The sequence below is a fragment of the Salmo trutta genome, chromosome 12, assembly GCF_901001165.1.
Source record: "Salmo trutta chromosome 12, fSalTru1.1, whole genome shotgun sequence".
NCBI classification, from domain to species: domain Eukaryota; kingdom Metazoa; phylum Chordata; class Actinopteri; order Salmoniformes; family Salmonidae; genus Salmo; species Salmo trutta.
In genome coordinates this window covers 73,380,500-73,403,578 of record NC_042968.1, presented here as the reverse complement: position 1 = coordinate 73,403,578, position 23,079 = coordinate 73,380,500, and the positions used below count along the sequence as shown (strand labels likewise).

Here is a 23,079-nt window from a genome sequence, read left to right as displayed (position 1 = left end):
TGTGTGTGTGAGCATGCACATTTGGGTGTTCCTGTGTGTGTTTGTGCGACTGTGTGAACGTGTGTGTTCATGAGAGTACGCGTGCGTGCGCATGGATGTGTGTGTGAACGTGTGCGTGCGCATGTGTGTGGGGACATAAATCCCCCTCAAGTGCAAGACAACAGAGTGGTGGCTGTGTGAGGGCTGAGACGGACTTGCCTGGTTATTGTATTCCCTTCCCTTGAATCCTGGTAAAGACCCCCACAGCCCTCCTCTGTCACTCAGGCCATTCTGTCATCAGCCAGTAACCAGGTTGGAGGGATGAAGGAGAGGCCTGGCTCAGGCCCCAAAAGAAAATTAAAAGGGGATTATGACTGGCTGACACTTTGTGGTCAACTGCTCATTTATTTTGGTGTGTAGTGCAGGGTAGGGAACTGCTGTGTTCTGTTATGGCCATGAGGAGAGGGTTGGTCTGGGAGGATGGACCTCTAGGTATTATTATTAGCTCAATGTCAATAGTATCAGCACCCAAGAGGTATTTGTGTTTACATGCTGTTACTCTTACCTGGTCTCCTTTTCCTTGACCTGAGAGAGGACATGGTCTGGTCCACTGTAGAAGAACAGATTGAATAATACAATTTCATTCCATTTCACTTAATTGCATGTTCTCATTAGTATTTATTAGGTAATACTGTAGCCATATAGTAGCAGGGCTACATCACAACCCATGCTATTACACTGTTGCATCTACAAGGTGTTACCACACAGTATCAGCATCACTGCAAGGAGCATGGAGCAGCCAGATGCCGATATTAGAGTGTCTATGTGTAATTAATAGACATTAGCAGTCAACCAGTTTCCAGCACAACAGGGTCTCCAGCCTGGGACGTCAGGGGGAACCAGGAAGCTGTCTCTCTCCTCAGAGGCCCACAAAGGCTCAGTGAGGGGTGACAGGATCCTGGAGCGCCAGACAGCTGCCAGAGAGCGAAGATGGTTAGTATTGTATATACTGTGCGGACGTCTCACAACCCGAATGCAAGCACACACATTCAGAAAGACAGGAACATGGCACATAAGCACATAGGCCTATTCATGTACACACATAGTGCTTATGAGCACTTGCACATGCACTTGCAAGCACATAGGACACAATTGGCATGCATATTACACACAGAGGTACACAAATATCCTGAAATCTATCTGTAATGCAGTGGGAGTGTATTGGTCAGGAGCAACTTTTTGCATTAATGTTGTCCATCCTGTCCCTCTCTCTAATCAGGTGTGGTGTGGTGGCAATATGACAGAGTTATCAATTATCCAGAGCACAGTGGCACTCTGGCTTCCCCCAGCTCTGTGTTAAATTAAGTTGTCAGCGCTGTCTCTCCGATTTCCCCCATCACACAGGCAGACGCTGATGCTGCATGACGGCCGCTCGCCGCCGCTCCTCGCCGGCTGCCGCCCCGCATCTCGCCTGCAATTCATCAGTTCCGGAACACACTGGCCCAGGCTCAGTCCACGCCAGCACACACGCCGCGCATCGCTGAAACATACCAGCGGATGGCAGGAGAAAGAGACGGATCACCTTCCAAAACAACACCGGCGCTAACAGAGGACGGGGTTCGGTGGAATCTTTCCCCAGTGTCCTGTGATCACATGTTAAGTGTGTGTGAGAGAGTGAGGGAGAAATAGTAGAAAGATAATGGGGGAAATGAAATAGACTGAGAAGGACAGATAGAGAGAAAGCAGAGAGAAAGCAGACTGAAACAGGGATAACGAAGGACAATATCTGGTGAGCATGCAGACAGCAGGGCAGGCAGGGCAGGCCATTGGCCCCCTTGTCCTGTGGGGACTAGAGCTCAGGTGAAGGCAGAGAATGTTGGCCACTGGGCAGGGAGGGAAGCTTGGCCACTGGGCAGGGAGGGAAGCTTGGCCACTGGGCAGGGAGGGAAGCTTGGCCACTGGGCTGAAGGGCATGGGAACGAACAGTGACAGAGGAGGCAGCAAGCCGCGAGAGGGAAGGGGCCAGACCAGACCAGACCAGACAGCCGGTCGACAGAAATAATGGATAACTGTAAAACAGCGGGACGCTAAGCTCTGTGCTAAAGTATTTATTTGTGATGAATAGTAATGATGGCACACTTACAAAGCACTTGGTTAATATGGAATGGCTCGAGAGGCGGGTATCGTTCACAAAGTCCTTAACAGGGCCCATGCTCCTCTGTGACCACTGGGAGATGCCAAACCCTGCCCAGCCCCAGTCCCCTCCACCCCTCCAATCCACATTCAAAACATTTGCCGTCCCTTTACACTGTCTCTGCCCTGGTGTTCAATAATACACGAAACACCATTCTGAGATATTAACTTACTTACACAAACTATACTTTCAAAAGTGTGATTTAAGTCAATTTGGTTGGCGTTCAATGCTGCCCAGCTGTCACGGTCTAGCTAACCTAAATAAACCACTATAGTGTTCCTTCATTCTAAGGACTTTGGTTGGATGCCACTGTAAAGGGAATTAACTACTCCTTTTATACTTCAAACGTTCCTCGCTGTTTAATGAAATCAGCCTTGTAATTTTCTCTTAAATCAAGCTATTATTGAATCCTAGTGATAATGAGTACATGTTGACCTTGCTTACAAACAATATTTACTTTATGTATTTACCAGGCTAATATAAGGCAACAGTGCTAAATCTTTCACCAAAGGCAGCAAAAAACTGTCAGAGTATCTCTCGTGTATCACTGGCACAGGCTTCAGCGGCCATGGATCAAACAGTCACAACCTCCAGTTCCAGGGATAAGCTGCAATCAAATCTATGGGGGAGCTTTAAACAGGGAAGAGAGAGAATGGGGAAAACAGACAACGGGAAGTCAGCAAAGAGGAGTGAGGGGGCAGGAGTGTGAGGGGGAGGCTGCAGCGACGCCTCTGAGTGGAGATGGCACACCTCTCACCTGTGAAGTGCCTGAACGGGCCGCGGGAGGGTGGCGAGCTAAGCTCCTGCGCTTAATTGGGCACTCAAATGCTATCGGTCTCTTCCCAACGATTCTCGATGTGACACATGGCAGAGGGAAAGAGAGAGAGAGGTCCCATGGTGGGAATAGAGCAGTGTGTGAGGAGAGAGGAAATGGAACAGAGGGTTTAGCACCTCCTATGGCCAGTTTTTTTCCCTTCTCTCTGGGTTTTTAGGAAAATGAAGGATGGAGGGAATGATGGTACATTTGGTCCGAAGCTGTGCCAAAGATGACAGGGCAAAATTAACATGGAATCCGGGGTTGAGGCATTATATAAATATCATAATATATGATCATCTCTAATATATCAGTTGATTAGCCAAATCCATAATGGCGGGGTTAACAACAACAAAAAATTATATTAAACTCTCCGTGATTGCCACAGTTCGCATCGGTGGACTTGCCTAAGACTATGTCCTGATAAGGATTTTCACATTTAATAAAGTCGCATGCATCACTGACATATTATTAGGACATTTACATACCACAATGAATTTGTGACCTTGTGCAATACATCAGACAAACAGCCTTTTGAATGTATATGCTTCCTTTTTTTAAATATAACCTTGACTTTTACAGTATCTTTACTGTAACGATAACAGAAGCTTTGCAGGAGACAATGAGTAAACAGCTCTAAATGTATTTCTATTTTCCAGTCCATCAAAGCTTGCAGCGGCTAATCCCTTTCTTATATAAATAGCTCTTTGGTGGAGAGTGTAGCTGCCGCATGGAGCTCTAACCCTTCTGTCCCTGAAGCTACAGCCAGGATAAGCTGTGTGTTGGATTGGCACACCGGGCTGCCTGGGGCCTGCTGCTGTGCTGGCCGCCAGTACAGATGGAGGCCAGGGCTGGGGAATGCCAGCTTGTCAGTCGGATTAAAACGACTCATTTATTCACTGAAGTATCGCGCAAAGCGACTGGGCCAAAGCAGGGTGAGGCGGGGGGGGGGGGGGGGGGGGGGTCGAGTCGAATAATGGCAGAGGAGGAGGGGACAGTTTGAAAGTGAGAGTGGGTCTTCAACTAACTACCCCTTAACCATCCCTCCCTTTCCCTCCCTCTTGCTCTGTCGTTTTTCTGCCGGTTACTTATCTTTCTGGGGCTGCCAGAAGCCATTACTGCAGTGTACGGAAGGCGGCCGGCGGGGTGGCATCCCCCCGTGCCCGGGTGACAGATTGCCGCTCGGCATTGGTAGCGGAGGAGGTGAGGCTGGAAAGCGATTGGCTCTGATGGTCAGGAAGTGGGCGCTGAGGGATAGCGAAGGGAGGAGGGGGAAGAGGAGAAGGAGGACAGAGAGGCAGGGAGAGGATGACAAGACCTGGCTGTGTGACTTTTCATATTAGGTGAGTTACTTAAAGGGGCAGCGCCCCTGCTTTTAAGAGCATGCTTGGTAGTGGTGGGAACTGTGGTGCAGCCGGCTTGTACATGGATGCGAGGGCAAGGAGAGGGCACTGGGAACTACAGTCTGACAGGATGGCCCTGAGAGGAACAGTCACTGTCCATGGACTGATCTGTGTATACAGGCCTCACTCAGATCAACAAGCACAGTGTTGGTAGAGGTCCAAACTGTAGACCAAGTCAGATTCACCTCTGCAAGGTTAGGTAAAACTTTTTTGTTGTCAGAAGGTCTGCTATTACTGGTAGTAAGGCACTCGAATACCAGACAGAGTTCTACTGAAGATCCCTGCTAAGAGGCTACTTACAAGGTCCACGGAACTTCATCATTTCAACATCGACTTAAAGTACAGTACTAGGTTTTAAGCACAATCTTTCAAATCTTTTGGAATGATTGTATCGTAAACACTGTTGGCTACTATTTATACAAGGGCATTGACCTTCCTAACCATTTTGCCAGACAAATGTCTAGAAAAATCAGAGGAGTGACACATGGTGTGTCATGGAGTGACTGGTCAGTGCCCACAGTCCATCCCATAATCCCTCACTCTCAGGTCACTGTCAGGCCAACGGTGTATGTGTGTGGTGTGGTGTGTCGGGTGTGTGTGTGTGGCAGGGCTAGGGGGGTGAACCTTGGAAGGCTTTTATTGGGTCTAATTACTCCCGATAGCTGTAATTTACAGGTTGACAGCAGGGAGAAATCGGCAAGATTCACACTTCTGCGGGTCAGCATCTGTCGCCATTACGGCGGCGTGCGCGCTGCCGGCCAGTCAGTGAGCGAGCAGTGAGGAACGGTAAAAAACAAACGGCGTGTGACAGATTAGCAGTGCGGGCTAAAGGACCTTCCACTGACACATCATTTCTCTCTCTCCCCGAGTTTGTTTCGCGGCAGCTGTCACCAATAAAACGGAAAAGCGGGAGATGGGGAGGTGGCGGTGGCTTTTGTTTCAGTTCCAGGGAGGTGGGTGGTGCAGGAGGAGGAGGAGAAGAGTTCAGTGAGTGACCTGTTTAAAAGTCTGGCCTCACTTTTGAATGGTATATTAGGAGGAAACAAGGGAAGGATTGGGTCAAGCTGTATGCTTCTGCTGACTTCATATGAATTACCTCTTCTAGTTCTCTGTTTTAGGTCTGTGTTACAAATTGCAGGTGTCACCCTGAAGAGATCATTTTAGATCTGTTTCGACTGCATGTGTGGTACTGTAAGGAGCACAAAGGTAATCTAGAGGGTAAGCATTAGATCGGGGCAGTCATTCTGACTGTACTGCAGCCCCGTCACACACACCCTCCCTCCTTCCTCTTTCCTCCCATCCCATGTGGCTTTCCTCCCCCCAGCCCGGCCTAGTCCTATGCTGCACAGATCAGAGCCAGAAAGGGCCCGTGCCAGACTGGGATGGTGGTGGGGTACTGCTCTCCCCCTGTCCATCTCATTGCCTTCCCATCACAGGGCCTGGCTGTTCTCTAGTCTGTACATTAGGTTAGCCTCTCATGGATCCTGGCAGACCAACTTTTCCTTGACCTCCAACTACTCACTCGCCCATGGTCAGTGAACACATTACAAAAATGGCAAACAAATGATGACATCTGTCCTTTAATTGTGCTTGTAGCAGCTCCTGTACGAGTATATTGACTTCTTCAGAGTTTCCTTAGAGTAGGCATGCACAGGCCTCTATCTTTGTTATCTCTACTCTCCATCACCAAACGGATCCATAATGCTGGGCGGGTAATGGGCGAGCCCACGGGTCTGACCTTGTCCTGTTCAATATCTAACGGGAGACTGGTGGCTCTGTGTGCCAACCTCCAGAGCCCCAGTGTTCCCACAAGTGCCATATGGGCGGTCCAGTCCCATTCCATTAGCAGGGCCCAAACAGAGGCCTGGACCCCGGCCCTCCTGGCCCTCCCCTTGCATAGCCACTGGGCAAGGCCTGCCTACCACCAGCTGCCAAGACCAGGGCAGGGGAAATGCAACAGGACAGTCACAGCCACAGCCACGTCACACCTGGCCCTGTCAGCAACCAACAACAAGCCACCAGTCTCTGAAAACACTGGGACACAATTGAGATAGGATTATTGGACAGACAAAAAAGAAACTGAACAATGTGTGCAGTCAGAGATGTGATAAAAATGACAATAAAGACTCTCGCCCAAATTCATGCTGTCCAGCATGGAAGAAAAATGATTGGAGTTAACAGTGTTAATTTACTTGGAAGCTATAAAGGAATTATAATAGACAGAGGATTAAAAGTGAGACGATTAAGTAGATTATTGCAATTAAAATGACTCATGTTTTGCAGTAAGGGTGCAATGATTTGAATTTAGGTCTGCAGTCACTGAAGGAAGGCATGAGGGGTAGAGAACCAAGAGGGAGAACAGAGAGAGAGGGAGAGAAGGAGAGAGAGAGAGAGAGAGAAAGAAAGAGAAGGGGAGACAGAGAGGAGAGAGAGATGTTTAGCACATCGTCTGGGAATACCAGTGTGTGCCTCAGCAGCCTGTACCTGCCACAGGACCTGAGGCCTTTTTTAATTAATCATTAGACACAATGAATAATTCAGCCATTATCACTGTGGATATACAGAATAGCTCGTTAGTCTCCCAGGAACTACTTTTCCAATCAATTTTCATGTTTCCTTTAATAAGCTACAGTTCCCAGTGAGAGATACAAACACACCACACAATAATAGCTCTTACAGAGGATATATAACTCATCATCAAACGTCTATAGTTATCTACAGTACCAGTCAAAGGTTTGGACACACCTACTCATTCAAGGGTTTTTCTTTATTTTTACTGTTTTCTACATTGTAGAATAATAGTGAAGACATCAACACTATAAAATAACACATATGCAATCATGAAGTAACTCAAAAAGTGTTAAACAAATCAAAATATATTTTATATTTGAGATTCGTCAAAGTAGCCACCCTTTGCCTTGATGACAGCTTTGCACACTCTTGGCATTCTCTCAACCAGCTTCGTGAGGTATGCTTTTCCAACAGTCTTGAAGGAGTTCCCACATATGCTGAGCACTTGTTGGCTGCTTTTAACACTTTTTGGGTTACTACATGATTCCATATGTGTTATTTGATCGTTTTGATGTCGTCACTACTTTTCTACAATGTAGAAAATAGTCAAATAAAGAAAAACCCTTGAATGAGTAGGTGTGTCCAAACTTTTGACTGGTTCTGTATGTTTCAAAGATACACTCCCAAACGACAGAAATATCAACTGCAACTAGGCCTAATCCATGGCTAACTGTAAAGTTTCTAGGTGTACGTTGTTTCTAGGTGTAAGGTAAGGGAATATGAAACCTGCTGGCTGAATGAGAGAAGTCATGCATATCAGACAAAATATTGTTACAGCCAACAACTTTATCATTAAGGTTTTTCACATTTGACGCACTCATTCAAACAAACACATACTCTAACAGGATATTACAGGACAACCAACCAGGCTCACAGGTAAAATAGGCCTACAACAAATCCTGACACTGTGTCACCTTGCCCTTTTTAGGGGTGACTTAACAACTCCAAATAACCAGACTGAGTGTTGTGGTTCTGGTTCCCACAGATGAGAAATCATTGACTTCTCATTGAAAGGGGATTTACAGTAGGTACCAAGGGTCTCCCAATGTGTTTCAGTGGCCTATCTACCATGGTAGACGTCAGGGAAAGGATGGGGGGGCTCGCCTGGTCCCCAACTTCCCCCCCAAGGACAGCATGGGGGGCAGAGGAGCACTGATTGAGAGTAACACCTGTCAGGTAAGGCTTTCACAGTTGACGGCACTCAAGGTGAGCAAAGCCCACCGCTATGACCGCTAATCTCCGATGTGCCAGTCTCCACTGGGATACCGGCAGGGTCCTGAGCACCCGATCGAGCCGCCTCACGGCTGCCGTCCCACTAACTAACATCTCCTCAGTCTCCTGAGCCGAATGACCCACGCTGATGTGCTCTAAATACATTTCATTATCGTCATGATGATTATAGCCGTGACTGTGTGTAGCTGGTAATGCGCTGCAGCAGCTCCCCCCTGGGAGATGTCTGTGAGACTGAATGATTAAAACACGTATGATGAACCATGCATCAAAACATCACTGTGGGGTTCCTACAACATACAGGCAACCACCTCCACTGATGCTGTACACAAGCACATAACAAGGGATTGCAGTCTACTGAGGGTTTGGGGGGCTTAAACGTAAAAACGACAGGATAAAATTACAGCAAGTGGAAATTGTCAATGGAGTGAATTGACCCTTGCTGACCCCATCCATATCCGTAACCTTAAGCCTCACACTATATATATAACATATACAGTAAATGAATACCATATAGTCTTTGGAATAAACTCACATTCAAACAATAAATGAAGGAAGGATGAGGGCTTTGTCCCATCTGGACCATCACATGTGATGACAGAAAGTGAAGTGAGTTAATGTGACAGCTTTCGATGAATGTTTAATCCGACATTCACATACATCCCTAGCTGGGATCATCCCAAGTCAAAACCCACCAAAAACACACAGCAGGTGTCTGCAATATTCATATGCTACACGCTTCATTACGAATGAAACATACCAAGGTCTGTGCATTTATTTATTCATTTCGATTATCGAAACAAAAGACAGAAAATTTGAGATTAAGACACGGTCGGTGCGCTATTCTATATTTGTCTCACAGATTTGTAACAATTTGTTTTGTGACAAATAACTGTGCCTGGTGAAATCCCACTGTCACCTCAGTGAGAGTCAGGCTGTGGCTCTGATGAGAGATGTTTTACTGTTTTACTGTACTGTAGGGCTGCAACAAATCACTGTCTGTCTCTGTAGCGCTCTGCACTTCAGGAGACCACAGCAGTTTGCCCTTTGCCCTGTCCAGGAGCGTTCAGTGTCTCATCTCACAACACATACTGAGTGGTCTCAGAGAGACATGAACCAGAGTCCACATCTACAGCAGAGTACAGGATAGTTTTCATATTTTCACAATTAATGATCCCACTAGGTGTTCTTCGCACACTAGAGGTTCTGGGGGGGGGGGGGGGGGGGGGCAGGGAGGGAGGGAAAGTGCCCCTGTGACAACAATTTTGGACCCCCTTGTGGCCCCCCTAAATGTGGAGTATGAAATCATTTTTACATAACAAATTTTTGCTATCGTTCATTTTTTACATCCGTTATTAGACAGTGGCAAAGATGATAATTATGAACATGGTCTTTTGCCTGCTAATGCCTGCAATGCAGTGAAGAAAATGATATGACAACAATAACGTCTAATGTAACTGGCCCCTCTAACAGTACAACTGGCCCCAGCTTGGCCCCCCAGTTGAAATGGTCTAGAACCACCACTGCCTTCGCAACGCCCACTAGGCAGATTAAATGACTGATGTCTCGCTTGTCAGGTAAGGAATAACTCATTATTTATTAAGAGTATGTCACTATAATGCATGCCATTGGGCCCAGTGTTTTATCTTTGCAAGTGATATTGCACATTTCTACAGTAGTGTGGTGAAACAGAGGTGACACAGTCTGTTCTTTTGAGCTTTGATTCAGGGTCTTTACCTGACAAAGTAATGGTAAGATATACGAGTTATGCTGTTAGAGTTTTGTGCCGAATCCACTGCAGTGTTACAGGTGTCATGTTTATGGGCATGTTGCAGCAGTGTGTAGGAGGGAGATTCCAAGGTGTGGGAAGTGTGCAGGAAGACATGGAACAGAGGAATGTGTAGTTTTGGTGGAAAACGTTGTGTGTGTCAACTGTAGAGTTGCCCATGTTGCTGGGGATTGGAGTTGTCCGGTGAGAGAGGCAGGTTGAGGTGGCCAGGGTCAGAGAGGCAGGTTGAGGTGGCCAGGGTCAGAGAGGCAGGTTGAGGTGTCCGGTGAGAGAGGCAGGTTGAGGTGGCCAGGGTCAGAGGCAGGTTGAGGTGGCCAGGGTCAGAGAGGCAGGTTGAGGAGGCCAGGGTCAGAGAGGCAGGTTGAGGAGGCCAGGGTCAGAGAGGCAGGTTGAGGTGGCCAGGGTCAGAGAGGCAGGTTGAGGTGGCCAGGGTCAGAGGCAGGTTGAGGTGGCCAGGGTCAGAGAGGCAGGTTGAGGAGGCCAGGGTCAGAGAGGCAGGTTGAGGTGGCCAGGGTCAGAGAGGCAGGTTGAGGTGGCCAGGGTCAGAAAGGCAGGTTGAGGTGGCCAGGGTCAGAGAGGCAGGTTGAGGAGGCCAGGGTCAAAGTAGTGCAGAAGATGTCGTATTCTGACGCAGTGAAGAAAGTAGGAGGGTGGATCAAGGGTGAATGATTCTGAGAGGATCCCTGTGAATAGTAGATCTGTGCCAGAACAGAGGGATAGGCCAATGAGGGATATCCAGTATTTTTCAGTAAGGTTGGCTTCTTAGCGTTGGTTATCAACTGTAGTGCAGAGACGGTACGCAAGTCACAGAAAATAGATGTTGTGGTGGCAGCTGCAGAGAAGTACTTGGGGATATGAGATTTGACTTCAGAAGAGTTACAGGGTGTGTTGAGTGGTAGTGTCTCTTCAGTGCTGCTTTTGATGTGATTGATCATGAACTGTTACTAGGTAAACTCAAATGTTATGGTTTTAAGTCTGCAGCTCTATTGTGGATGGAAAGCTATATGTCCAGGAGAAGGCAAAAAGTGTTCTTTAATGGCAGCTTTTCAAACAGTAAAGATATACACGTTGGTGTTCCTCAAGGAAACTGCCTAAGCCCACTTCCCTACTCTATCTTCACTAATGATTTACCTTCAGTTATGAAGGTAAATGCTGATGACTCTACAATGTATAGCGCAGCATCAGAATGTAATGAGCTGACAGATGTACGGAGTAGTGAACTAATATGAACAAATTGGTGTTGAACATTTCTAAAACTAAATGTATTGTATTTGTTTCAAGATATATATATATATTTTATTTTACCTTTATTTAACTAGGCAAGTCAGTTAAGAACAAATTCTTATTTTCAATGACGGCCTAGGAACAGTGGGTTAACTGCCTTGTTCAGGGGCAGAACGACAGATTTGTACCTTGTCAGCTTTGGGATTAGATCTTACAACCTAGTCCAACGTTCTAACCACTAGGCTACCTGCCGCCCCATTTTGCTTGCTGATGATACCCAATTGAATTTGTTGATGAATAGAATACATGTAGAGCAAGTGAACAAAACCAAACTGCTAGGCATCATGTTGGACGCAGCTGTATCATGGTCAGAACACATAGATCATATTGTTATTTGTTATTCTTATCTTTCATTTTTTGTGTGGTATTTTCTTAAAATTGCAGTGTTGGTTAAGGGCTTGTAAGTAAGCATTTCACTGTAAGGTCTACACCTCTTGTATTCGGCACATGTGACAAATTCATTTGATTTGATTAATTAAGTTGGGTAAGGGAATTGCTATTGCAAGAAAATGTTCAGAGTATGTAACATCTAGCACTCTGAATCAGGTGATTCAATCAATGGTCCTATCACACTTAGAGTACTGTCCAGTTATATGGTCAATCCATGGTCCTATCACACTTAGAGTACTGTCCAGTTATATGGTCAATCCCTGGTCCTATCACACTTAAAGTACTGTCCAGTTATATGGTCAATCCATGGTCCTATCACACTTAGAGTACTGTCCAGTTATATGGTCAATCCCTGGTCCTATCACACTTAGAGTACTGTCCAGTTATATGGTCAATCCCTGGTCCTATCACACTTAGAGTACTGTCCAGTTATATGGTCAATCCCTGGTCCTATCACACTTAGAGTACTGTCCAGTTATATGGTCAATCCATGGTCCTATCACACTTAGAGTACTGTCCAGTTATATGGTCATCTACAGCAAAGAAATATATTTAAAAAAGCTCAAAATCGCTCAAAACAGGGCTGTCAGATTAGCTCTTCATTGCTCTATCCATATGAATATTATCCTAATGCATCAGAATTTCGAATGGCTTCACGTTGAAAACAAATTACTATCCAGTCTTCTGATTTTCTTATGGAATGTTATATCTTTCAAAAAACCACAATATTTTTCAGGCCAGTTAGTACATACTAACATAACCACCAAACCAGACAGGTAAATTCAGAGCATCTAAGTCAACCCAAGCCAAGGCCAAATCGCCTTAAATCTACAGTTTTATATAGTCATAGGTGAATGGAACTCTTTACCAATCCATATTTCTCAGAGAATGATCCCTGGGCAGCACTCGGGGCAGTCGTGAAATCCACCTTCAAGAAGAAGAAAAAAATAACATCTAATGCGATAGACCATATGACTAGACAGGAAATAGAAACCATCAACTGAATGTTAAATGTGTTTCCTGTCAGGTATTTTAATTGTCTGTATTGTCTACTTGTTAAATGTTTGTAAAGTCTTAATTTGTAATTGTTTGTAATGTCTTATTAATTAGTGTTGGACTCCAGGAAGATTAGCTAACGTTACGGCGTTCGCTAATAGGGATCCTAATAAAAACGGCCAAATTCCTCTCAGGCTGTTGGGGGTAGAATCAGATATTGTTAGTAATGGAATAAGGTGGTGAGTTTTAATGAGTATAGGGTTAGTTGGTAGGGTAATAAAAAAATATATTTATTTTTCTAACGGGGATCTAATAAATACCAAATACCATGCAGAGACAGTCATGCTGTTATCTCAACCTTTATCACTGTGTTGTATTATGATACATTGTAATAGTTCATATTCTACCATAAAACATATTCCAAACTCGTTGACTAAATGAAGATAGATACATACTCATGGCTGGATATCAAACTTGCTGATGTTATCTAGCTATCTCTACCTTAATTTAGGCATAACACATGAGTGATCTCTACACCGAAGCTTTGCGGATCTTTTTCCTATTGGTATGAGATGTCCCTCCTTCTCGCCGTAGTGACGGTTCAGGAACTCTGTGGTGACGCGTTGTTTTATTTTTCACATGGAAAATGGCGGCTTGCAGCCCAAATCGCGCTCCGGATAGGGTAGAGGTAGGACAACTTACCGAAGCCGAACGGGAGAATGATCCCTGGGCAGCACTCGGGCCAGTCGTGAAGAGGGACCCGGTGATAAAGCTACTGAGTCCGGTCAGCGGCCTGGAGCCGCTCACGTGGTCTGAGGACCACCGAATCTCGGCCTCTAGCACGAGTGGTATTTCTTTGATGGAGGTAGTGTGCGATGTTCACGGCAATAAGCAAGACTTGGTGCTGCACCGGACCTCCATTCCCGTGCCGGACCAAGTCTGTGAACTGAAGGTGAATCTTTCACACATGTAGCTAGCTAGCAAGCTTGCCTTTGCGTTCATTCCATACCTCAAAACCGTGCATTACAAAAATAGAAGTTGTTTTTACCTGTCTCCAGCTGAGTTCATTCATAGGGGTAGAGGACTAAACTCCACTCGTCGGTGAATGACGTTTCTGATGACTTACATTTTTACAGTTTTGTCATTTAGCAGACGCTCTTATCCAGAGCGACTTACAGTAGTGAATGCATACATTTAATACACTTTTTTTTCTTCTCCGTACTGGTCCCCCCGTGGGAATCGAACCCACGACCCTGGCGTTGCAAACACCATGCTCTACCAACTGAGCCACACGGGACTGAGACTTCTCTAACGGAGTGGAGCAGAGACCAGGCTTTGTGGAATCTATCTCCTAAAAGGGGTGCAACTTTCACTGGTGATGGGGACATGTCCCCTCCACATTCTGAAATAGCATTTTTGTCCCCCCCCCCAGTTGTATCATTGGAATGTGATTCAAAATGTGGCAACGGTCTGAGTGGTTGGTTAGGGTTATTTTGGAGTGTTTATCCAACGGTATAATTTTTTAAAAATATATCATGCCCAACCCCCCACTTCTAAAACCATTTTCCCAAGGTCAATACCTTGTGCCCATGTCTGAGGACTACAGTTTCAGTTCAGGAAAAAGATGGAGGAAGTGGATGCTGAGTTGGAATCAAGCAGCGCGTCGAGCAAAGTTGGTGAAGACGAATGTTCGGAAAGGACAACAGTAGTATCGAAAACTGGAACAAAAAGGACATTGTCTAAAATTGGCGTGGAAGATAAGTGTATGAATGATAATGAATTGCTTCTTGTTGGGATGCGTTTGTTGAGTAAGGATGCATATGTGGGGAAAGTATGAGCTGGGGAAAGTGGAGTCAAAGTGACCAGGAGTGGTCTTATTTTTTATGAATTGTATTTCTAAAGAACAGAGGAAGATTGCAGTTTAGCCTCAATATAATCCGAGCAACAGAAGTTTTGTGTTTTGAACTTCAGAGTAGAGCGCCCATCAAAGGAGTCATCTCAGGGGTGACGACGGATGTTCCAGTTAAATCCCTGAAGAGAATTCCCGGTGTGGTTGGTGCCCGCCGTCTGACCATGATGGGTGAATGGAGAAAAATAAGAAAGTCTGTCGGTCCTGTTGTTTTTTGATAAAGAGCAAATGCCTACACATGTGAAGCTTGGTTATGCTCCCGATTGGCACAGCAGTCTAAGGCACTGCATCTCAGTGCTAGAGGCATCACTACAGACCCTGGTTTGATTCCAGGCTGTATCACAACCGGTCGTGATTGGGAGTCCCATAGGGCGGCGCACAATTGGCCCAGCGTCGTTAGGGTTTAGCCGGGGTAGGCCGTCATTGTAAGTAAGAATTTGTTCTTAACTGACTTGCCTAGTTAAATAAAGATGAAATAAAATAAAAGAGAGAGCTTTCGTCCCCAAACCATTGTTGTGTAAGAATTGTAAAGGATTTGGCCATGGTTCAAGTCTGTGCAGATGGACAGAGTATACTGAAGAACGGTGTGTAGAAGGATGACTGTGTTGCAATTGTGGTGGGGATCATGATCCTGAGTTCCTGGAGTGCCCAGTAAGGGTGAAGGAGATTGAGTTGGAGATTGAGAGCGGTCACTCGAATCTCCTATGCGGAGGCAATTTTAAAAGAATTGAGATAACAAGTCATGCAAGTGAAGAGATGGTAGACGCACCACCACAGCCTGTAGTAAATGTTTTCTGCCAGTCAAAAGATACCCTGTTTGTTAAAAATGTGGATTTTGTGGCGGTCATGGACACACTTGTAAACTGTACGGCACAAGTCTAAAAGAAGTCTAAGAAACTAGACATTATTGTGGCTGCGGCATAAAAGCTTTTGGGATTTAAGGATTTTACATCTGAAGACTTGCAAGGGGTACTGGTGCCGGAAGACCCGCCCTCCCAGGTTCCCCTTGAGCCTGTGTAGGGATCAGATGTTTTTTAACAGGAACATTGTTTGATTTAGTTTATTTAAATATATATATATTATCTATAATTTGGGAAATCCTGTAGGTGGTGGGATGTACATTAAATAGTGTGATCGTCAAAATACCAAACAAATAAAGGCACAAACACAGACGACAAACATATGCGAATCGATGTAGTTGGAGCTAGATTCCACAAAGCCTAGTCTCTTCTCCACTCCGTTCGTGGAGTCAATAGAATCTCTATCACAGGGGCAGAGTCGGAATATACACACTACATATACAAAAGTATGTGGACACCCCTTAAAATTAGTGGATTTTGCTATTTCAGTCACACCAGTTGCTGACAGGTGTTTAAAATTAAACACACAGCCATGCAATCTCCATAGACAAACATTGGCAGTAGAATGGCGTTACTGAAGAGCTCAGTGACTTTCAACGTGGCACCATCATAGGATGTCACCTTTCCGTTGTTTTTACAAATCATTTCGTCAAGTTTCTGCCCTGCTAGAACTGTCAACTGTAAGTGCTGTTATTGTGAAGTGGAAACATCTCGGAGCAACAACGTCTCAGCCGTGAAGTGGTAGGTCACACAAGCTCACAGAACGAGACTGCCGAGTACTGAAGCGTGTAGTGTGTAAAAATAGTTTGTCATCGGTTGCAACACTCATTACCGAGTTCCAAACTGCATCTGGAAGCAACGTCGGCACAAGAACTGTCAGGAGCTTCATGAAATGGGTTTCCATAGCCGAGCAGCTGCACACAAGCCTAAGATCACCAAGCGCAATGCCAAGTGTCGGCTGGAGTGGTGTAAAGCTCACCGCCATTGGACTCTGAAGCAGTGGAAACGTGTTCTCTGTAGTGATGAATCGCGCTTCACCATCTGGCAGTCCGACGACGAATCTGGGTTTGGCGGATGCCAGGAGAACGCTACCTGCCCGACTGCATAGTGCCAGCTATAAAGTTTGGTGGAGGAGGAATAATGGTCTGGGGCTGTTTTTCATGGTTCGGACTAGGCCCCTTAGTTCCAGTGAAGGGACATCTTAACGCTACAGCATGGAATGACATTGTATACACTTCTGTGCTTCCAACTTTGTGGCAACAGTTTGGGGATGGCCCTTTCAGCATGACAATGCTTCAGCATGACAATGCCCCCGTGCACAAAGTGAGGTCCATACAGAAGCTGTTGTAGCAACAAAGGGGGACCAACTCCATATTAATGCCAATGATTTTGGAGTGAGCTATTCGACGAGCAGGTGTCCACATACACTACATGACCAAAAGTATCTAGCATCTGCCTGATGTGTTTACTTTTTGACTGATGGCTTCAATTAACAATTTTTCCCATTGCTGAACATACTATATATTGGACAGGCTAACGTAAGCTAGCAATCTAGGTTGATGTTGATGCAAAAGGTTTTGGATTTGAGATATTATCTAGAAGTTGCTTTTATTTTCTCCCCATCAAATGAGATTACTTATGACTAACATTTGTTTGTCCACCAGGTGGGTCCAGCAGAAGAGCTGTTGAGGGCCAAAGACAAGTTCTCCAGCTCCAGTGACCCAGCGATGAGCCAGTCCTTCATGCTGGACAGAGTGCTCAACCCCACCGTGGGCGTCCACAAGGGCATCCTGTACACCAGCTGGTCCCCCCTGGGCTGTGACACCAATGGCCGGTGCCTCCTAGCCTCCCTCACCCTGGACCTCCGGCTGACCATCCACAGCAGCACCAAGCGTCTACAGTGGACTGTGGTGGCTGACCTGACCCAGCTGTATGGAGAGAGCCTGGAGAGCAGAGGCTACTCCGTGCAGGGTGGGCAGCCTCCCAAGGCTAACCTCCTGGACCTGGCTGAGCTTCAGAGGCGCTACCGCATGCAGACCCCTGTACGGATGGAGTGGTCCAGTGTGTGCACCACGCAGCACGTCCAGACCAACAACGAGTGTAAAGACGTGGGAACGGTGCTGCTGGCCGTGCTGATGGAGAACGGAGACCTGGTGGTGTGGCAGTTCTGCCTGCCCATGCTGGGGAAGGACTCTGTGTTGTCCTGTAACACCATCCAGTCTGGGGTGTTGTCCCCCAGCGTGCTGGCCTGGTGGGAGTACGAGCACAGCGGGCGCAAGATGAGCGGCCTGATCGTGGGTAGCAAGTTAGGGCCCGTCAAGATCCTGCCCGTCAACTTGAAGGCGGTGAAGGGCTACTTCACCCTGCGCCAGCCAGTGGTACTCTGGCAGGAGTCAGACCAGATCCCTGTACACAACATCAAGTGTATCTCCCTGTTCCACCCCAAACAGAACTGTAACTGTAGCCTGGTGGTGGCGGCCAGGGGCTCCTACCTCTTCTGGTGCCTGCTGCTCATCTCCAAGGCGGGCCTCAACGTGCACAACTCACACGTCACGGGCCTGCACTCCACCCCCATCGTCTCCATGACAGCCAGCCGCCAGGGCAGCTCCATCTACACCTGTTCCATGGACGGGACGGTCAAGAAGCTCACGCCCATCTTTACCGACATGGCCGTGGCCTTTAAGCAGGAGGAGATCGTGCTGCCAGAGAGTATGGCAGGTCGGAGGATGCACGGCATCGCAGTCAGCCCCCACGGGGCGTACCTGGCCCTGGTCAGTACTGAGGGGATGACCAACGGTCAGCACCCGGTCTCTAGGCCCTATCAAGTCCAGTTTGTGACCCTGAAGACACCCAATGACGCGGCGGCAGAGTTGCTGGAGTCCCCGGTCCAGAGCCTGTTCAAACAGACTGACCTGCTGGACCTGGTGCGCTGGAGGGTGCTGAGAGACAAACGCATCCCGGCCCTGCTGCAGGAGGAGTTGGACGACAAGGTACACAACACAGGCTCCCCCTACTTGTGGAGGTTAAAGCTCTTCCTGGTGCGCGTGCTCTACCAATCCCTGCAGAAGGCCCCTGTGGAGGCACGCTGGCGCCCCACACACGAGGACTCCAAGGTGTTTGTGAAGGACGAGGAGGGGGGCGTCGCGGGAGAGGGTGGAGGAGGGGAAGAGGAGGTGGTGTCAAAGCTGCAGGACCCAGAGGCCCGGGCGTTGGAGGAGCAGACAGGGGAGGTGATAGCTTGGATCGAGGCGGTGGAGGCCCACCTGACCAGGGAGCACATGAAGAGGGTTCTGGGGGAGGTGTACCTCCACACCTGGATCACTGAGAACACCAGCATCCCCACGCGCGGTGTCTGTGACTTCCTCACCAGCGACCCCACGTATGAGGACAGGGCTGCCCAGGTTAGCCCTTCTCTCGTCCTATTCCAGAGCTATAAGCCTGAGCAATAGAGACGACTGTTTGAACATTCGGCTTACCCTGTTGTTGTGCATGATTCAACACGTCTTGCTCTCTGCACCCCCAGGTCCTGATAGGTCACATCCAGAAGAAGATGAACAAGCAGACGTTCCCTGAGTACTGTAGTCTGTGTAAGGAGGTGCTGCCCTTCACAGACCGCAAGCAGGCTGTCTGCTCCAACGGACATATGTGGCTCAGGTAATTACCATCAACCCTTTCTTCAATATTTCAACCACCAATCACCTGATTCCTGTCATCTAAATCCAGGGTTTCTAATTCTTAGGCCTTCCATATTATTTTCAGAATTGATAATTAGTCATTAGTCAATTGCACATACTGATGAATGCCACCGTATCACATTTTATGAGATTTCCACTGTATAAACTAGGGCGCATAAGCCTCTGAATTGTGAACAACACTAAGCAGAAGGAGAAGTCTCCAAAGGTCCACAGACACTGGGCTGAGACTGACGAGTGACTCCACACACAGCAGCTAAATGCTTTTTTTGACTGTTATCACAGAAGCACCTTTTGATATTTACCTGTGTACTGCTCCTGTCCTCCTCTATCCCACCGTCCCGCTCAGTAGTTGGATGGGATATGCTGCCCCTGGTGGACAGTTTGGGACAGTCTGCAGCCTCTGTCCCACAGCACATTTCAATAGTCTAAAGTGGTTTCCTCTCCCCATCTCCTAGGGATGTGTTGAGTAAGGATGTCTACCAGGAATTCGCGTTCACCTATTCTGTTTTTTTCCCTCCCAGTCATTGCAAATGAAGGGAAGGAGACAAGGAGAGGAAACCGCTATTGAGATATCCCTCCTACAGTGTTAGTGCTCATCTGAAGTATGCCCATTTCTTTTAGGTGTGTGTTGTCCTACCAGGCGTGCCAGACACTCGCGTACAGACGCTGCCTGCTGCAGGATAGCATCGCCAGACTGCCAGTGCCTGAGGGTAAGCAGCTAGTCACTTTCCATCTCTCTATCTCTCTGACACTCACTCCGTCCTCTTTCTCTCTCCAGGGCAGGTATTATCTGGCAGCTCACTCTCATCCTGCTCTCATATCTTCTTATACAGCATTGACACAATATAAGAAAGTACTTGAGAATGTACTTACATTTTTCTCAGGCTTCGTTTTCACTAGTTGTCTGACTGTCAGCATATGTTTTTTAAATGAGCCTAACACTGCTGAGTGATCAATCTGTTGTCTGTTTACTGCTCAAATAGTGGAGCAGGCGATTTGTGATTGAACAGATGAATCTGAGAAAATACTCAATGTTAGCTTAATTATTTAGTGTGCCCCCTCCCCTGTGTCCCTCCTCACTGCAGACCCGGACTGGATCAAGAGGATACTGCAGGGTCCTTGTACGTTCTGCGACTCTCCTCTCCTCTAGGACTACAGGACAGGCTTGTGGAGTGCCAGGGTTACATTGCCTGCAACACTTGTGCGCCTGCTTGGACTAGATGGACAATTTTCCTTATTGTTACTTGTTACTTATTGCCAAGCATTATTTATATGTTTAAATTAATTATACCACAACCTTTTAATTTTTAAAAATAAAGGTTTTGAATATACATTTGAAAACCCACTGATATGAATATGGTTTATTAAGAGAGAAGGTTTGAGTGTGTGGAGAAGGATCTAACCTTTTCTCTTGAGTTTACAGACCCATAAGTTAACTTCCTTATTTTCCTCATTTTTTACTGCGTTTCCAAAGACGTGTGTTTTTCTGTTAGGCAAAATCAAGGGGAGGGGGCCTTGGCGTGTCAGCCTTATTTTAGGTCTATTTCTGCCATTAGAGAGCAACACATACATATCCTCACTGACTGAGGGGAAACAATCTAAATGTATGTTATTTTAATTGGCAGTGTAAAGCAATTTCCATGCTGCATGTGGGAGAAAAAAAAGTCTCTAAGATGAGGACTTCCGATATTGTAGACAGAGAGAGAGAGAGAGAGGAGTGTGAGGTAGGAAGAGAGGGATAGAAAGTGTTTAAAACTGATGCTGTGTCTCCCATGGGTGCTGATTGTAATGAGATTCCACAGTAATGAGGAACAGAGCCGGGCGGCAGGCAGATGTGATGCTCGTTCTAATCAAGGGGGGGGGGGGGGTTAGAGTGCATATTGTTAAATACAATTAACCCTTTTTTACTTTGGGAAGGATGTGTACTTGATGTGCTCTCCCCGCCGGTCCCCCCCTCCCACTCCTTCCCCATATCTCGGAGACACGGAGGTCAGTGGCCAGTGATCAAAGATGGCGTTGGACCTAGGAGACTGGGCTAGTAACAGCACTGCTCTCCATCTTGTCGTCTCATCCCTTACATCCCCATGCACAGCCCTGGCCAGGCTGAGGGGTGAGGTTCCACCCTCCCTCTGGTGTCACTGGAGATGATAGGCTGCCCTGGGGCTAGCCCTGCATGAGGAAGCGGCCCGGCTCGCAGCTCTCAACTTGATGAGAGAGACAGAGTTTTACCCAGAATCCTCAGCCCATTGTCATCAGTAGACATGTTCAGAGATTAGTAGTTGAGTAAATTTTGATAATTTGCCTGTGTTCTGTGGTCGAAATGGCGGTAGTATGTGTGACACCACAGTATTTTGGCAATCCACACTGAAAATACGTCTTCAGGTTTTGAATCATTCATTAGAAACTAGCACTTTGCAAATTATTACCATTCAATATTCTCTCGCTCAAAATGACCAGTGGGGATGTTTTCTTAGACCAACTCTGTAGTGTTATACGGAGCATACATTCTTTCGTAGACAAACTTGCATTATAAGGAGCATACAGGTTTTTCCATCATGTGATTGGCTCCCAGTAAGTGTCTTGTTTGTCAAGGGGAAGTGTTTCTTCAGGTGAGAATGTTCTTGTCGTTGATAGGTGGAGACCAGTGCTGTTAGAGGTTAGCTGTGTTTGGTTGAACAACCTTCTACTTTAATAGAATAATCTGTCAAAGAGCATTTCCACCAGTAATTACCGTCTCCCCTCCCTTTCTTCCTCTGTCTTAGCTCTCACAAGACTTCAAAAGGAGGATTCTTCTCTATGCATACAATATTTATAGCCTTCATGTCAGTGGCTGGATCGCGTAAAACCTTCATAACATCTTTTCACGCTTTTATTTAATATACTATTCCTTTTGTTTATCTAGTTAGAATTTGATATGTCCTATGCTCTTATGTATACAGAACTCAGTGGAGGCTGGTGGGAGGAGCTATAGGAGGACAGGTTCATTGTAATGGAATAAATGGAACCTCTGTTCCTTTCATTCCATTCCAGCCATTACAATGAGCCTATCGTTCTATAGCTCCTCCCACTAGCCTCTGATACAGATGCATTTTACAGAACCCAAATATCTCTCCATCCATTTACACTGCAGCTGCTTTATTACACTGGAAAGTCTTATGGGATCAAATCCATCTGGTTTTTGCATGTTTCTGTGTTCACGTTGATTTCTTACCTCTGTATTTTGTCATGTTTTGAGCCATTTCGATAACTGTTGGTTTTGCGTAGTCGGCTCATTCACGCCATAGTTTAGAATGGAAGACTGACGTTGGATAAAGGGTTTCCATTGCAATGTCTCACCTGGACTACCCAATCTTCTGTCCTTTAGTCCTATTTGGCAATCTCATGTCAACTACCGGAGTGCTGTAAAGCCAGAGATGCTGATCCCTATAGTACCCAAATATGACAGCATTCACTCGTCCCCTTATCTAGTGCTGTAAATCCTTTTTGTCCTTGTCACTGTGCTGTTTCACAACTTTCATGTTTCTATCGTATTTCATTGGGTCATCAGGACTTTTCTATGACCCTTATCTGTAACTAAGAGTTCATTGGATGATATTTTCCTGATGTGTAAATAAACTTTTTTAAGTCTTTGTACACTTTTGAGTATTTTTCCATTGAATTAGTCTAATATGGAAAAAGTGAATCTTCCATAGTCATTATATTGCCCTAAACAATGTTTGTTTACGTAGGTAACAGACAGTCCCCTAACTCTGCACTCCAAAAATAAACACACAAGAAACATTAGGGAGAACAAATGTTTTTCTGAAGTGACTTCACTCCGCTCACAACCCCTGAGATAATACTTTTCTCTCCTCAGGTTTTAAACTACTCCAAACTGAGGCACATCCTCTAACTAACTTGTCCCTGCTAATGAAGTGAGTCTGGGGGGGTTTGTTTTAAAGCAGACTTAACATGGTCCTTTAACG

The 23,079-nt window shown here is 46.3% G+C and overlaps 1 protein-coding gene, 1 long non-coding RNA gene and 1 other non-coding gene across 3 annotated transcripts; 1 reads left to right on the top strand and 2 right to left on the bottom strand.

The window, feature by feature from the left end:
* Positions 1 to 216: 216 nt before the first annotated feature.
* Positions 217 to 12,572, bottom strand: LOC115202760 (uncharacterized). The gene is made up of 3 exons (XR_003880049.1): positions 12,523 to 12,572; positions 545 to 589; positions 217 to 313 (listed from the first exon to the last, which is right to left on the bottom strand). It is a non-coding gene; the product is annotated as an uncharacterized LOC115202760 (long non-coding RNA).
* A 705-nt stretch (positions 12,573 to 13,277) lies between these two features.
* Positions 13,278 to 22,747, top strand: LOC115204138 (general transcription factor 3C polypeptide 4). Its single transcript, XM_029769480.1, has 5 exons — positions 13,278 to 13,602; positions 17,084 to 18,820; positions 18,943 to 19,073; positions 19,736 to 19,824; positions 20,200 to 22,747. Exons 1-5 carry the CDS (start codon positions 13,297 to 13,299, stop codon positions 20,262 to 20,264), a joined length of 2,328 nt encoding a protein of 775 aa, XP_029625340.1. The 5' UTR covers positions 13,278 to 13,296; the 3' UTR covers positions 20,265 to 22,747.
* trnaa-ugc (transfer RNA alanine (anticodon UGC)) lies at positions 13,875 to 13,947 on the bottom strand. The gene has a single exon. It is a non-coding gene; the product is annotated as a tRNA-Ala (tRNA).
* Positions 22,748 to 23,079: the final 332 nt, after the last annotated feature.

Coding starts and splice junctions, on each gene's coding strand:
- LOC115204138 (XM_029769480.1), top strand. CDS start 13,297: ATGGCGGCTTGCAGCCCAAATCGCGCTCCGGATAGGGTAGAGGTAGGA. Junction 13,603..17,083: donor ACCAAGTCTGTGAACTGAAG/GTGAATCTTTCA, acceptor TTTGTCCACCAG/GTGGGTCCAGCAGAAGAGCT. Junction 19,825..20,199: donor CAGACTGCCAGTGCCTGAGG/GTAAGCAGCTAG, acceptor TCCTCACTGCAG/ACCCGGACTGGATCAAGAGG.